The following is a 12,949-nucleotide window of genomic DNA, read 5'->3' on the forward strand; positions in this document are numbered from 1 at the left end:
CACCCAGGAACAGTGCTGGGCTTTGAGGCCAATTTGACATAGTGGCCAAATTGTGGAATTACAAATTCCTTCAGTTCGCCACATGACGCTATTAGGCCTGAAGAGACTCTTTCCCATAGGCTTACATTGTGAAGGAGACATCTGTAAATCAGTGGATACATTTTTTGAGCATCACAACTCCTGCGAATTGAGTCCTTTCACTATCGGGATTTGATCCTTCCAGTCCAAAAGTCTCCAGTGCACCTGCTCCATGGGCTCATGGATGTGCAAAATTAGGGTTATTTTACACCTTGAGGTCAAACTTTTTTGGCTACATGCACTGCTGAGCAACTTTTATAGAAATAAATGCAGCAAACTCTCTGTGTCCAGTTCTCTTTAGACATGCATGGGCTTTGGTAGGGAGGTGCTTAGAGCCACATGCTAACACCACAATGCTCACAATGACAATGGTAACATGCTGGTGTATAGACCAGACTGGTACATGTGGGTACTTTGCATAATGTCAAGACTGTACCCCTATTTGAGGGACAGGAGACTGAAGATCGGATACATGTCAGTGCAGTTGACGAGTGTTTGGTGAAACATTTATTTGTAGACATGTCTAATAGTTGGACATGGTAAATTGACTTGCAGTTGTGCATCACCTTTCTAATCTTCTGACCATTCAAAGTGCTTTTACACTGCAACCTGTCCATAGCCAACTGTTTGATGTCGAATGAGATTGAGACAGTTTAATGCTGCTATACTGACTGTTTGAGCTGTGACAGTATGGGTTTTCTTTTTTACCACAGTGAAAAAGAAACATATTAGCACTTTTTCTGCATTTTCCTGTTTATCTCCATATGTGACAGCCTGTTTCTTTCCCCTAAAACAGGGCATGGCCTTGGCAATGCCATAGCAGGTATATACTACAATGTTGGCTATCTTTATATCATAATAGCATGCTAACGTTTGCTAATTATAAGTAAAGAAATTATAGCAGAGACTGATGGAAATGTCATTAGTTTTGCTGGTATTAAATTTACTGTTTGTGGTTTATTGATCTCAGGGCGCCACTCAACAAATGTTCAGGGGATCACCAAAGTCATGGGGATTTGTCATCTGGGGTCGATGAATATCACCCAGGACTTAACAATAATGATTGCCCGATTGCCTTGGGCAAGTAAAATGCCACATCAGGCTAGTAAATCCTAGCCACCTACTTGCCCAATCAGGCATGTGGTAAAAAAATAATTACATTTTTGATGGAGGTAGCTAAGGAGGGAATCATCTTGCTTCCTTCTCATCTCTGTTGAGAGTTGAGAGAAAATGGCGGCAGATAAAGACAAAGTTTACGAGCTGAAGCCCAAGCTAGCCCTTCAGTTTATCCTGGAAACAGGAGTGTAGTTTGGTGCCTTTAGAGGATGTTGGGGAAACGCCAACTATATAATATGCAGTTTGCCACAAGTTTCAGAGAAAGTCGCATTAAATAATGTTGTTTTTTCAAAGGCATGTCGGAGTTTCCCGAAAACGGCACTGGAGTGCCACAACAAAAGCAGACAGCATCTCGCTTGCATGGCAGCTAGGAGGGCTGTCAACAACCACTCCTCCACATGACAATTAACTTTAGTTTTTGTTGTTATTCGATAACCACTACTTACTACAACATTCTGTATATGGGCAAGAAAGAATCAACTTTTAGGAAGTAGATTTCTGACCCACTTGCCCACCTGGACAAGTGAAAAAAACATAAACACTGAAGCCTGTATTTGTTGAGATATTTCAGTCTGGACCAACGCGGCTTGGAGTAGAAGTAAGTTAGCATAACATGGAAACACTCAAGAACAGTACCATTTTTTCAAAGTTGTACTGAAGTACAGTACCTGAGCGCATGTTTCTTATCACAGTCGTGTCCATGTCTGTGTGTCCCCGATGACGGGGGCAAAGCTCAGTGAGTTATGATCAGTACAGGATAAACCAGCAGAGTCGTGTCTGCCTGATTTTTCAGCTGTAGTTTAAGTGCAGGTATGCTGAAACTCTTTCCACTCCATGGCTCCATAAGGACTCTGCTTGAACGAGCACAAGCTGGACATGTGCTTATACACACACATGCACATACGCACACACACACATGCACTTCACATTCTGTGGCCATGCACTGAAAACCATGGTGGATTTATGTGAGCAGCCGCATCCAAAAAATCTATTATTTCCATATGGTTGTAATACACCCGCTGACTGCCAAGAGCAGCATGGAGACTACGTGTGTGTGTGTGTGTGTGTGTGTGTGTGTGTGTGTGTGTGTGTGTATATTGCTATTGCGTGTTTGCGCTTACCTCTACAATCTCAAATTAATTCTCCCCTCTCTTTATTAGCTGAGTTTTCTCACAACAGTCCACTCCACCCTTGCCTCTCCAGAGACTGGGAGAGAAACAACCGCTGGTTTAATAGCCGGGTGATTTCATATTAGTTGAATGTGTGGCACTGCATTCTAAACCCTCTGTCTAATCGTGTTTCTGTCCCCCAGGTGTGTGGAGTGGGTGCGTTGGACTCCAGAGCAGAGCAGTGTGCAGCCTTTAACACCCAGGAGTTCATGGGTCGCCTTTACGACTGGGAGCCTTTCACTGAGGGTGAGGACTGAGTTAACACACACACACACATGGTAGTTTAGGGTTTAGCTGCACAGTGCTTCCATGTGATAATAGGCTTATTGCTGGAATTAAATGCTAGGAGAGGGGAAAGGAGGTGAAACGCGTCAGTAAAAGTGTGATTAAGTGAGTTAAATGTTGCTCTGGTGTGAGTGTTTGTTGGCAGGCCTTGCACTGCACGCCCAACCCACCACAATCCCTCCTCTGATTGGCCTGCAGTACATGTAGCGTCGAGGGTGGTGAGAGTCAAGAGAAAAAGAGAATGACTGGAACTCAAACTGCTTTTATTCTTTGCAAAAAACACTCCCTCTTCTCTTTTTCCTCTCATTTGTCCAACATCTCCCTGCTTCTCTCCTGCCAAGCTTCTCCTCCCAGCTCTGACCAAGCACACAGATTCCTACTGAGTGAGATAAAGAAAGAGGGAAAGACAGAGAAGGGGAGGTGAGAGGTGATGGGACGCAAGTGTTTTGTCACATGACCGTTGAGAAAGAAGGGAGGCAACGTGGCTTGTGTGTCTTTGTTCCACCGTACTGTACGTGTGAGTGTGTTCCATGTGTTTGTTTACTTTCCTGTTAAGCATACAATAGTTCAGCGCAGGGGAGATTGGCTCTATTTATCTTTGTTTTCCAATGCTGGAGGGAGGAGGGAGAGGAAGAAAGAGAGAGAAAACACTAAACAGATATTTGAGGAATTTGAGAGAAGAGGAAGAGTGGACGGAGGAAATATTACCAACATGGGGGTTTTGGAAGTGAGAGAATGTAGAGAGGAGCACAGCTGCGAGATGATATCAACAGTATTTGTCATTAGACTTAGACGTATGTGTACAAGTCTTTGTGTATTTAAAGTCTGAGCTTAATGGCAAGTGTACTTGCACTGTAGATGAATGGCTTAATGGATCCGAAATGGTATGTGGAGAAATGTTTGTGCATGTATGTTTATCTGTCTGTCTATCCAGTTGTGATTACTGTATCAGCTGGCTGAAATTCCTCAACACACACTCTGTGAGAGTGTAGAGCCAGACACACGAGATCAGCAACACCAACCACATATAGTAGTTGGATTTATTCTGTCTTAATACACACATAGCACCTTGTCAAAGTATAGACAATACACCAAACTAAAAACACAGTAGAGCATGAAACACAAATAAAATGTCATGACGAATAACAGGCTTGCACTTGGTGACAAACCTCCCTTCTGCTCCATGGGGCATTTTTGTATCTTTCAGCTAATTGTTAGGGTTTTACAGCTCACAGTTTTACTGTTGTTGCTGTCACCAGTCTGATTGACCTTGTTTCCAGATGCAGAAAACAGCTGTTTTAGGTGTAAAAGCTCAGATAAACTCGCTGCATACCTGATGGACAAATTTAGCGAGTAGCTGGTGAAGATTGTTGGACATTTAGCTGCTAAAGAACCAGATATTTCCTCGTAGTGAGCAACAGAGCTAAAAGGGGAGTGAATATTGGATTCAGATTCTTCGGTTGATATCAGGATCATTATAAACTCTGACTTATCAAGCTCACTGTTAAGAAGCAGAGAAATAATTTAATTAAAGCCTGAATTCCTTCTTAATGTGCAACATGTTAGTCTGGAAGTTTCAACTCATGTCTTACAGAGCTGGTGATTAAAACTAGACTTTCATCTCTGTCTGAGTTCAGATTGTTAACTTACAGCACAGCTACACTCACAGATAACTGAGCCTCCTACCTGCCTGTCAAACAGCAACAACCCATAAACCTTCCTGAGACATTCTGGACTGAGTGGAGTCCTGGGGGGATCAGCTGTGAAGTCTGGCGGCCAGTGGCTGCTTGCTCTGCTGCCATTCAGAGGCTAACAGGCGGCTGCCAACAGTCACCGCTGCAACTAACAAACTCCACAAATCCATTCAGCAGCTCCACCATCCACAGTCAGACACACACTGCTGATTATTTACTGCTGACACACCAGTGCTCTGGTGTGAGTGTTTTTGCTGGCTAGCGAAACATCCTGGCACAGACTATTTACTGGAGTTAACCAATCTGACGCTGATGCAACATTTGAAGATAATTACAAGCACAGTATTTAATATCTGATAGTTGGCCACAAACATTTTTATCACGTCTCATCTCATCAACGAAAATTAAGCATAGATTTCATCTTAGTTTTTATCATCAAGATTTATTTTTAGCTTGTCATTGTCTAGTTTCTGTCATGGAAAAAAAGGTTGTTGACTAAAAATTTTCACCGTAGTTTTCATCAACGAAATTAACACTGGTTGATATGGATGGAATTATGGTGTTTTGTTTTGAAAAAATTCAACTTTTGGGACTTATGGGGCTTTATATTTTTTTTGTATCAGGCTGTACACATGTTTATTTCTGCTCCAAGGTTTGACATTTTAGCACGGAAGTCCGTGTTAACTGATTCGCTTCTGGAGCCAGCCTTTAGAGGAACTACAGTTTTTGGCACTGCTGCGCTGGTTTCATCTTTTAGCCCCAGTTGTTGCTGCTTGGTCTAACAGTATATATTACCATATTGTTCCCACATGCAGGCGAATTTGAAATTCTTATTCGCCTGTATGAGCGTCTTTGGTGTATTCAGGTCACCTCTCACCAAGTATAGGCTGGTCATCTCTCTGTGACCTTGCAAAGGATAAGTGTTTATATGTAATGGATGGATTACATCACTTATCATTACTTGTGTGAAAGGTCATCACAGAGGGAGAACACCTTAAAGACTGTACTGATGTTATTTGGCCATGTCCGAGCAGTCTCAGGCCAGTAAGCATCCGAACTGGGAGTCCTTGCAGGGGTATCAGCCGGAGCCTAACTGTCTGCATAAACACGCAGGGGCTTTCCTTTCACCCACCACCCCCTCTTCTGTGTGTGTTTGTGAGGGAAGAGAGTGAGATTACTGTATTTATCCTGAAATGAGCTGCTCTTAAATTATTTCTATCTGCTGTGTGTCCTTGCCCTCTGCTCCACTCGGGCTTATTTTAAACTTGTATGTCCTTGAGATCTGCTGAGAAAAAGGAGAGGACCGGACAGACAGAGAGGAGGTGAAGGAAAACAGAGACGACCTCATAGAGGGGGGCACATGGGTAAATCATGCTTCTGGCATTAGAAACAAAATTACTGTGAGGATATTTTCTGGATAAAAGGAGCCACCAAATGCAGGATGTCACATTTATTGGTGGTGATGACTCCGGCGGGGGTGGATACAGTACTGTATGTGTTGAAGGTATTTGCACATGACGTCAGCTAAGTCAGACACACTTGACCTAAGTTGGAGATGATCCTTTTCCACTCTGCTAAGTAAACTGTATCTCACTGTTTACTTCAGTCCGATCCCATTGGCCACAGCCCAGACCTTCATATCCAGCTTCCCATCAACACACCGGAGACTGCGAGGAGTGTGTGTGTGTTTCGACATCGAATGGTGTGTTAGTTTCTCCCCAGCTGCACTCATCTGTGTAGGACTCTGTATGCCGCTGCATATATTTCACATTAGTATTTATGTTAAACCGTGCAGGCAGCTCCCGCTACTTAGTGTGTGATTTTTTTCCTCCAAGGTGACAGCCCTGTTATGTATATACTGCAAAGTGTTGTGGCCTATGATTTGGAACTGGAAGCTTAAACTGTAAAGCTGCCACGACGGTTATAAACTGCAGAAGTGATTCATTTTAGTGGTAATGTTTTCCCCCCATATGCTCGGCTCTATAGCAGTACCTCTAGTTTTGTAAGTGCTGCACGTGCAGGTGTTGTTTTACTTGAATATTCCCTTTTTTTCAGGCCTCATCCCCTCTCTGCGCACCCATCCTCCCCTCTTCCTGTCCCACTGCCTCTCTCTTTCTCTCTCCCTGCTGGAGTTTGTTTAGACGGAGAGATAGTGGGGAAGTATATTTAGACAACATATATTCCACTGTCTGAACACTAAGCTCAGGGAGGGAGAGGGAGGCAGTGGAAGAGAAAGAGAGGCCCGAGATCGAGGCGAAGAGAGGAACAGAGAAGCAAAGTGAAGTCACTAAAGACAAACGAAAGATAAAGGTGTTAATAGAGAGAGAAAGGTTAAAGATGATTAGGTGTTGGCGAGAGATGAGGAGAGATGGAGAACGAGGGAGAATACACAGAGAGAGGCAGAGAGTACATGAGTGGCAACACGTCTCCCCCTCTATTTTCTGTCACTGTCTCCAGTCTAATCTCTCAAAGATAACTATGACGTACGGAAAGAGAGGACGAGGGTGGAAAGAGAGAGAGGGTGGGAACACTGCCTCCCTTTCTCTGTCTTTCTAAATATGTACTGTATATCCGTCTCGTTGCACGTATCAGACAGCAAAAGAATGATAGCAAAGAAGTGGATAGTTTAAGAACGTTTGGCTCACGGATGGCAGTCATGGACATTGACTGGATGTTTTCATTCACATTATTGTACAGCAGATATTAAGGATGGGTATCAGTACTCGATACCTTTGACATATCGACCAGAATAACACAGGTACCAGGTAGAAGAGGTGGGAGTAAGTGTCACACACACACACACACACACACACACACACACAAGTCTCAATTCTTAATTTTTTAAGTCTCAAGTAAGTCTCAAGTTACTGTGGAGAGAATCAAGCAAGTCAAGTCAAGTCTGCTATAAAGTCTAGCAAGGTAGGTCAAGTTATTGCTCAGGTCAAGCAAGTCAAAAGTCAAGTCAAATAAAATCCTGATGATTTAAGCTAAGACGTTAGCTGAAAAGGCAAATTCATGTACCTTTTTTGTGGATTTTTTAGTGATGGATAAAAATGTATGTTGTGGCGGTCTTGTCGGTGATTTTTGAGCTGCAGACTTTGCATACCGCTGTTCTCCTCTTACGACCTTCATCGACAACATAGTCCTTGAATCCAAATTTTATTATTTTTGGACTAGTCCCCTCAGTGATAGCTGCCTTATGCATTGGCCTCTGCCTAGTAGGTTGCCAGGTGTGCAGGAATTGCACCAGAAATCATGTTAAAAAAACAAAACATAACTTCTCCAAGTATTTAATTTAAAAAAGTGAAGTCCTTTCAAGTCATCTGTCTGATGTCTTTGTCCAGTCTTGAGCCGTGAATACAAAGTCAATGTCAAGTTGTTCGTCAAAGTTAGTCAAGCAAGTCTTAAGTCCTCAACTGGAGATTTAAGTCTGACTCAAGTCATGACATGTGACTCAAGTCCCTCACCTATGCCAAACAGTATCGAAACATCTCCAGTATCTGCATTAGATCCTTTTTGTGCTGGGGTTCTGATCCTGGACCATCCTGACTCTCCGCCAGATCAGCAAACTGTTGGTCTCATCTTCAGAGCTGCTCTCCTCCTTGCAAACTGCCAGTACAACATCTGCCTGGCTAGCACAAACTAACACAGCAGCAGTAGCGAACATCCAACACTGAGCCATTAGGCGGTTCCATCAAAGTCACGCTGACACCGAAACAGCTTGTACCTGTCATCAAACCCGATAATAACCATGAGATGCTAACGTTAACCCTGTCACTGTGAGTGTGCAGCCTGCTGGACTCTCACAACTGTCCCTGGCACGTAGCTCACACTCCAACAGGAACAGCTACAAACCACACAGTCTGGAGTGTGGTGCAAGTCAAGCATAGTGTACAGTATATGATGGAGTTGTCAATTTAGCGTGCCGAGATGCCACCAACACGTTCAAAAGTATAGCTACACACCACTCCATTCCACTTAACCATTCATTCTGCTGAGTCTAAAAGTTTGCTTTGACTTGCAGCAGCTGCTCCTCTCTGATCTGATCAGCTGTGAACAGCTCGATAGCTCAATTAATCACCCCAGGAGACACAAACCGCAATTAGTTTTTAAATACATACCGTTGTTTTTGTTTCTGAATGAAAGCAGTTTTGGTCCCACATTTTTTAATTCAGAGACAATAAGACAACTCCTTCATTCCTCCTCTAATTGGCACTAGATATTTTCCACATATGCTGATGATATACTGTTGTATGCTGTTGAAGGACTTTATTTTCTAATGTTCAATATGCTGTCTCTCACCATATTTTACAGACATCAAACATTTAACCAGCAACAAAGTAAACTGTGATTAATCTGCTGTACCACTGAATCCGTCTCTGCTCCCTAAAGTTCCGTGGAGCAGATGTTTACCTACGCTGAAGGACCACTACATTTTTGGAGTATTTTGATGGATCTAGCTATGTACCATAACTTCCACACAAACTTGTGGAAAGATAAACATCCAGCCTGAGTCAATTGCTTCACGTGTATGACTTCCTGACCACTTCAGCCACTCAGTCAGATAAAATGCAGTCCTTAATGTCCTCGGATCAGGACGTTTAACTTGCAAAGGCACAAACCTGAACATGGTGTCTGAGTCCAAACTTCAGTGGTTCATGTTGTATCCTCGATGCAGATGCATTTTGTAGATCTGCTGAAGAAAGTCTTTAAGTCTTTAAAATTAGAGTGCAGTCTGTTTTGTATCTTAGCTTCCTTTTTTCTCTTTCTTTTGTGAATGTTTCGTCTTTTTGTAGCATTTTGCAGTCAACGCCTGTTTCATCGATCAACAGAAAGGTAATTGGCAACTTTTTTTGAAAAATACTTTGTATGGATGAAAAATTTTTACGTTTAGGAACAAAAGAATAGAAAGAAAAAAGAAAAGCAGTACACATGAAAAAAAGACAAATATTAGGTCATAGGATGTTTACAAAGACATGACAGTTTTTTCTAATTTAAAGTAAGGTGTCATATATGGTACATGCAATTATCATGTGGAGTCTCATTGGTGAAATAAACACACCATTTTCTCCACTGTTTTTCTCCCAACTCGTTTTAAAGTCGTATGGAGTAGGTCATCTGTTTCAGGAGGTGTAAGTGTGTAACAGTATTAATAAAGAGGCTAGCAGTGGGTCAGTTTTTCTGGAGCCAGTATTTTGTAATGGCCTTTTTACTTGCTGCCAGCAGGATCTTTAGAAGATAGATATTATCTTTACTTAGTCCATCAGGGATGCGTCCAAGAAAAAGGGATGTGAATGTTGTACTAATACTAAAACCCAAAGTTTTTGAAATGTTGCTACTTCTTTCCAGAAAGTCTGAATAGAAGGACAAGACCAAAAAATATGGGCATGATCAATCATGATTTCTTAACATTCCCTCCAGCAGCATAGCTGGGTGCCAGTTTGTTTAGACTTCTGTTGGGCGTAGTGAAAAAGTGAATCAGGTTTTTCCAGCAGAAACTTCTCCAGGTCCAGGAGTAGTGGAGGTCAACTGTGTTTCCCAGGCAATTGGCAACTATTTTTGATCACTGAATAATCGTTTTTGAAAGCAAAAAGGAGCCAAACGTGCTGCTTTGCCTCCTTAAATGTGAGACTTTGAAACTTTTCTTTGTCCTGCATGGTAATAGACTTAATAGTTTTGGATTTTTGGACTGTTGGTTTGATAAAACATACCGAATCATACCCTATCATATTGTGATATGAGACTACATATCATCTTAGATTTTTGATATCATAATATCTTTAGTGTTGCCTTTCACTGTTCTAGTATTCTCCTTTACCAACTTAGTCATTATATCCACATTTCTAATGATTATTTATCAAAAACCTTGTGTAAATGTTTTTTAAGAGCACCAATAGTCAACCATACAATATTGATATAAAGGTATTTGGTCAAAAATATCATATTTAATTTTCTCCATTACTATTTTACTATTTTCTGACATTTGATGACAAAACGAAAAATCTATTGAACAAGAAAATAACAGAAAGATTAATAAATATTGAAAAATAATCAGTCGTTGCAGCCTTCCTTTTGGGTGATGTTCTGGTGAAATGAAAATCAACACAACAACAAAATGGCAGTCCAGTCTAACTAATCCGTCTCTTTTTGTCTGGAGGTGTGCTGTTTTCACACGTGATAACTCTACGGAGAGATTTAAGGTACAAAGATTGAGTGAAAGCATATGGAGTTATTTAAAGGTCACAACACACTTTGTGCATTTTCTCTTGGACACACACACAAAAGGTGAAAGCAGGCGTCTGGTATTTGACCCTTAGTCTTTGTTCTTGGCTATCTCCTACGGACATCTTGACTTTGAAGATGGACGGTGCTTTGGGTTACTTGCTGATGATGGCTAATGGAGGGTGAAAAGAGATCTTCCCATGGTGAAACAATCTGCAGTGTTATTATATGAAAATTAAGTGGAATTGGTATAATATCAGAACTACACTTTGAATCCTTTAAAATGTCAAAATATTTTACAAAAGACAGGCTTTTGGAGAGAAACCTATTTTTCAAACTGCTTCAAGGGCAGAATAATATCACTGTACAATAGTTTTTGACCACAAGGTGTAGCGCTCTTCATATTTGTCTATGAGTCAACGGTGGGTGCATTTTATGTCTCAATTTGGCAGAGAAATATGACACCACAGCGAGAAGTCACAAATTCAGAAGCACAGAATTTGTCCTTTTAACCCCTGCACTCCCAGGGACAGAAACTCCATCCTCCTGTCTGAAACTAAATCTATGACCCCTTACTCGTGCTATGAGCTCACGTTTATAGCCCTATGTCACACACACATAAATGCAACCCTATACAACACACACACACACACACAAGCTCTGCCCGAGGCCTTTAACCCCTGCTAGACCCTAAATCTCTAACCTCAAACAGGATGACGAACAATGGAGCCACTCACTGACTTCCTGTCTTTATCACCCATTCCTCTATCTCTGGCGCTCTTCTTTAAAGGAATAGTTAAACGTTTTGGGAAATACGCTTATTCACTTTTTTCCAAGAACAAGACAAGAAAGTCCTTATTATGTCTGTGTGTTGAAAGATCGTTATAGCGATTTAGAAATGCACCGTTTTCATGGGGAGCGGGCTACAGCGGTCTTGTAAGCCCTAGGGTTGGGCATCACGTTGAAATATATCAACTGGCCATTGTCAGCCCAACAAATGGTGTTTGCTGGTATTTCAGCTTGGAGATGTGTTAGAATGAGTTTGCTGTTTTGTGTAAAGCACTTTGAATTGCCTTGTTGCCGAAATGTGCCATATAAATATTAGAAATGTTCCGACACCAGTTATTGTTATTAAATAGAAAAAATACAACCGTACACCTTCTGCAAACCAAGTTTCTCTTTTTCACCAAACTAAGGCTGGTGTTAGCTTACTGCCTTGTTAACTCATCCAAAAATACACATCATTCAAACTTGACAGACACAAAATTAAACTCACCAAAACTGTCTCGCTTAGTCTTTCCACCAATCAAAAAAATCTTAATTCGACAAGTTAGACTTAAATGTGACACAAATTTTAACCAAATTTTCAATAAAATCACCAAAAGAAAATTCTAATTTATGCGCTTTCCATTCACTACTGCTATGTGAATATCGGGAGTTAGTTCACCTTGAGAAGTAGTAGGTGGCACTAATTCTCCAGTCAGGTGCTACAGCAGAGGACGGCACAACAAGATGGCGTATTTAAAAGAGCGCCAGTCAAACTTCAAAAGAAGGAAAACAATGGATGTATAATCATGGAGTAAACAATGGACAATGAAAATAGAGTTTTGAACAACCAGTATCATGGCTATGAGCTCTTGGAGTAGTTCTAGTAACAGCTCTGCGTTCATACGTAAGTTAAAAGCTGCAATGACAAAGAGAGCATGCAGTGGCCGATGTAATGACGGTGCGTCGTGACTGCACATCATAATTTATTTGCTGAATGTGTTAACGTTGCACTTGGTCGCATTTACCTTTTATAGGTACACAAACTTTTCCACCTCCTTCAAGCCTGAAAAACCTTTTGCGATATTAAGAATTTAAATATTTTTTGCAGTTTCCACTCAGGTTTTTAGGGGGTCATCTGCACACATACTGTGCAAAAACCTCAGTGCACTGCAGAAGAGATGCTGGCAGCTCTTGGACTTGGACTTGAGGGACAGTGAAAGGGAGAGAGAGGCTCTGCAAAGTAACTTGGTTGGCAGTGTTTGCCTCTGTCTCTCCAGCAGTGCGAGAGAAAACAAACAAACCAAAAAATGTCAATTAGCTGACATTCATCCAATTGCTCAACCCAAGTAAACTCACTTTCATTTAATTTCTTTCATTTTCAAAGTTCTTCACACCCGACACAGCTCCCTCTGGAGCTAAAAAAAGGCTTTGTACAACTTTTATTCCACGTATGCAGCAGCACTCCCCCAAATTTAATTTGACGTGTTAAACCAGGGGTCAGCAACCTTTACTATCTAAAGAGCCATTTTTGGCCAAAAAAGCTCTCAAATAATCTGTCTGGAACCACAAAACATATTTGAGCTTTATAATGAAGGTAACAGTAAGTCTAAATTCACC

At 41.4% G+C, this 12,949-nt stretch overlaps 1 protein-coding gene across 1 annotated transcript in view; it reads left to right on the top strand.

Annotated features, from left to right (window-relative positions):
- Positions 1-12,949, top strand: part of adamtsl4 (ADAMTS-like 4) — a 56,559-nt gene that overhangs the window by 27,279 nt on the left and 16,331 nt on the right. Inside the window, exon 5 of the mRNA XM_033640604.2 lies at positions 2,507-2,609. Coding sequence (XP_033496495.2) covers positions 2,507-2,609 — 103 coding nt within the window. The remainder of the gene's footprint in view (positions 1-2,506; positions 2,610-12,949) is intronic.

Source organism: Epinephelus lanceolatus, chromosome 10, assembly GCF_041903045.1.
Source record: "Epinephelus lanceolatus isolate andai-2023 chromosome 10, ASM4190304v1, whole genome shotgun sequence".
NCBI classification, from domain to species: domain Eukaryota; kingdom Metazoa; phylum Chordata; class Actinopteri; order Perciformes; family Serranidae; genus Epinephelus; species Epinephelus lanceolatus.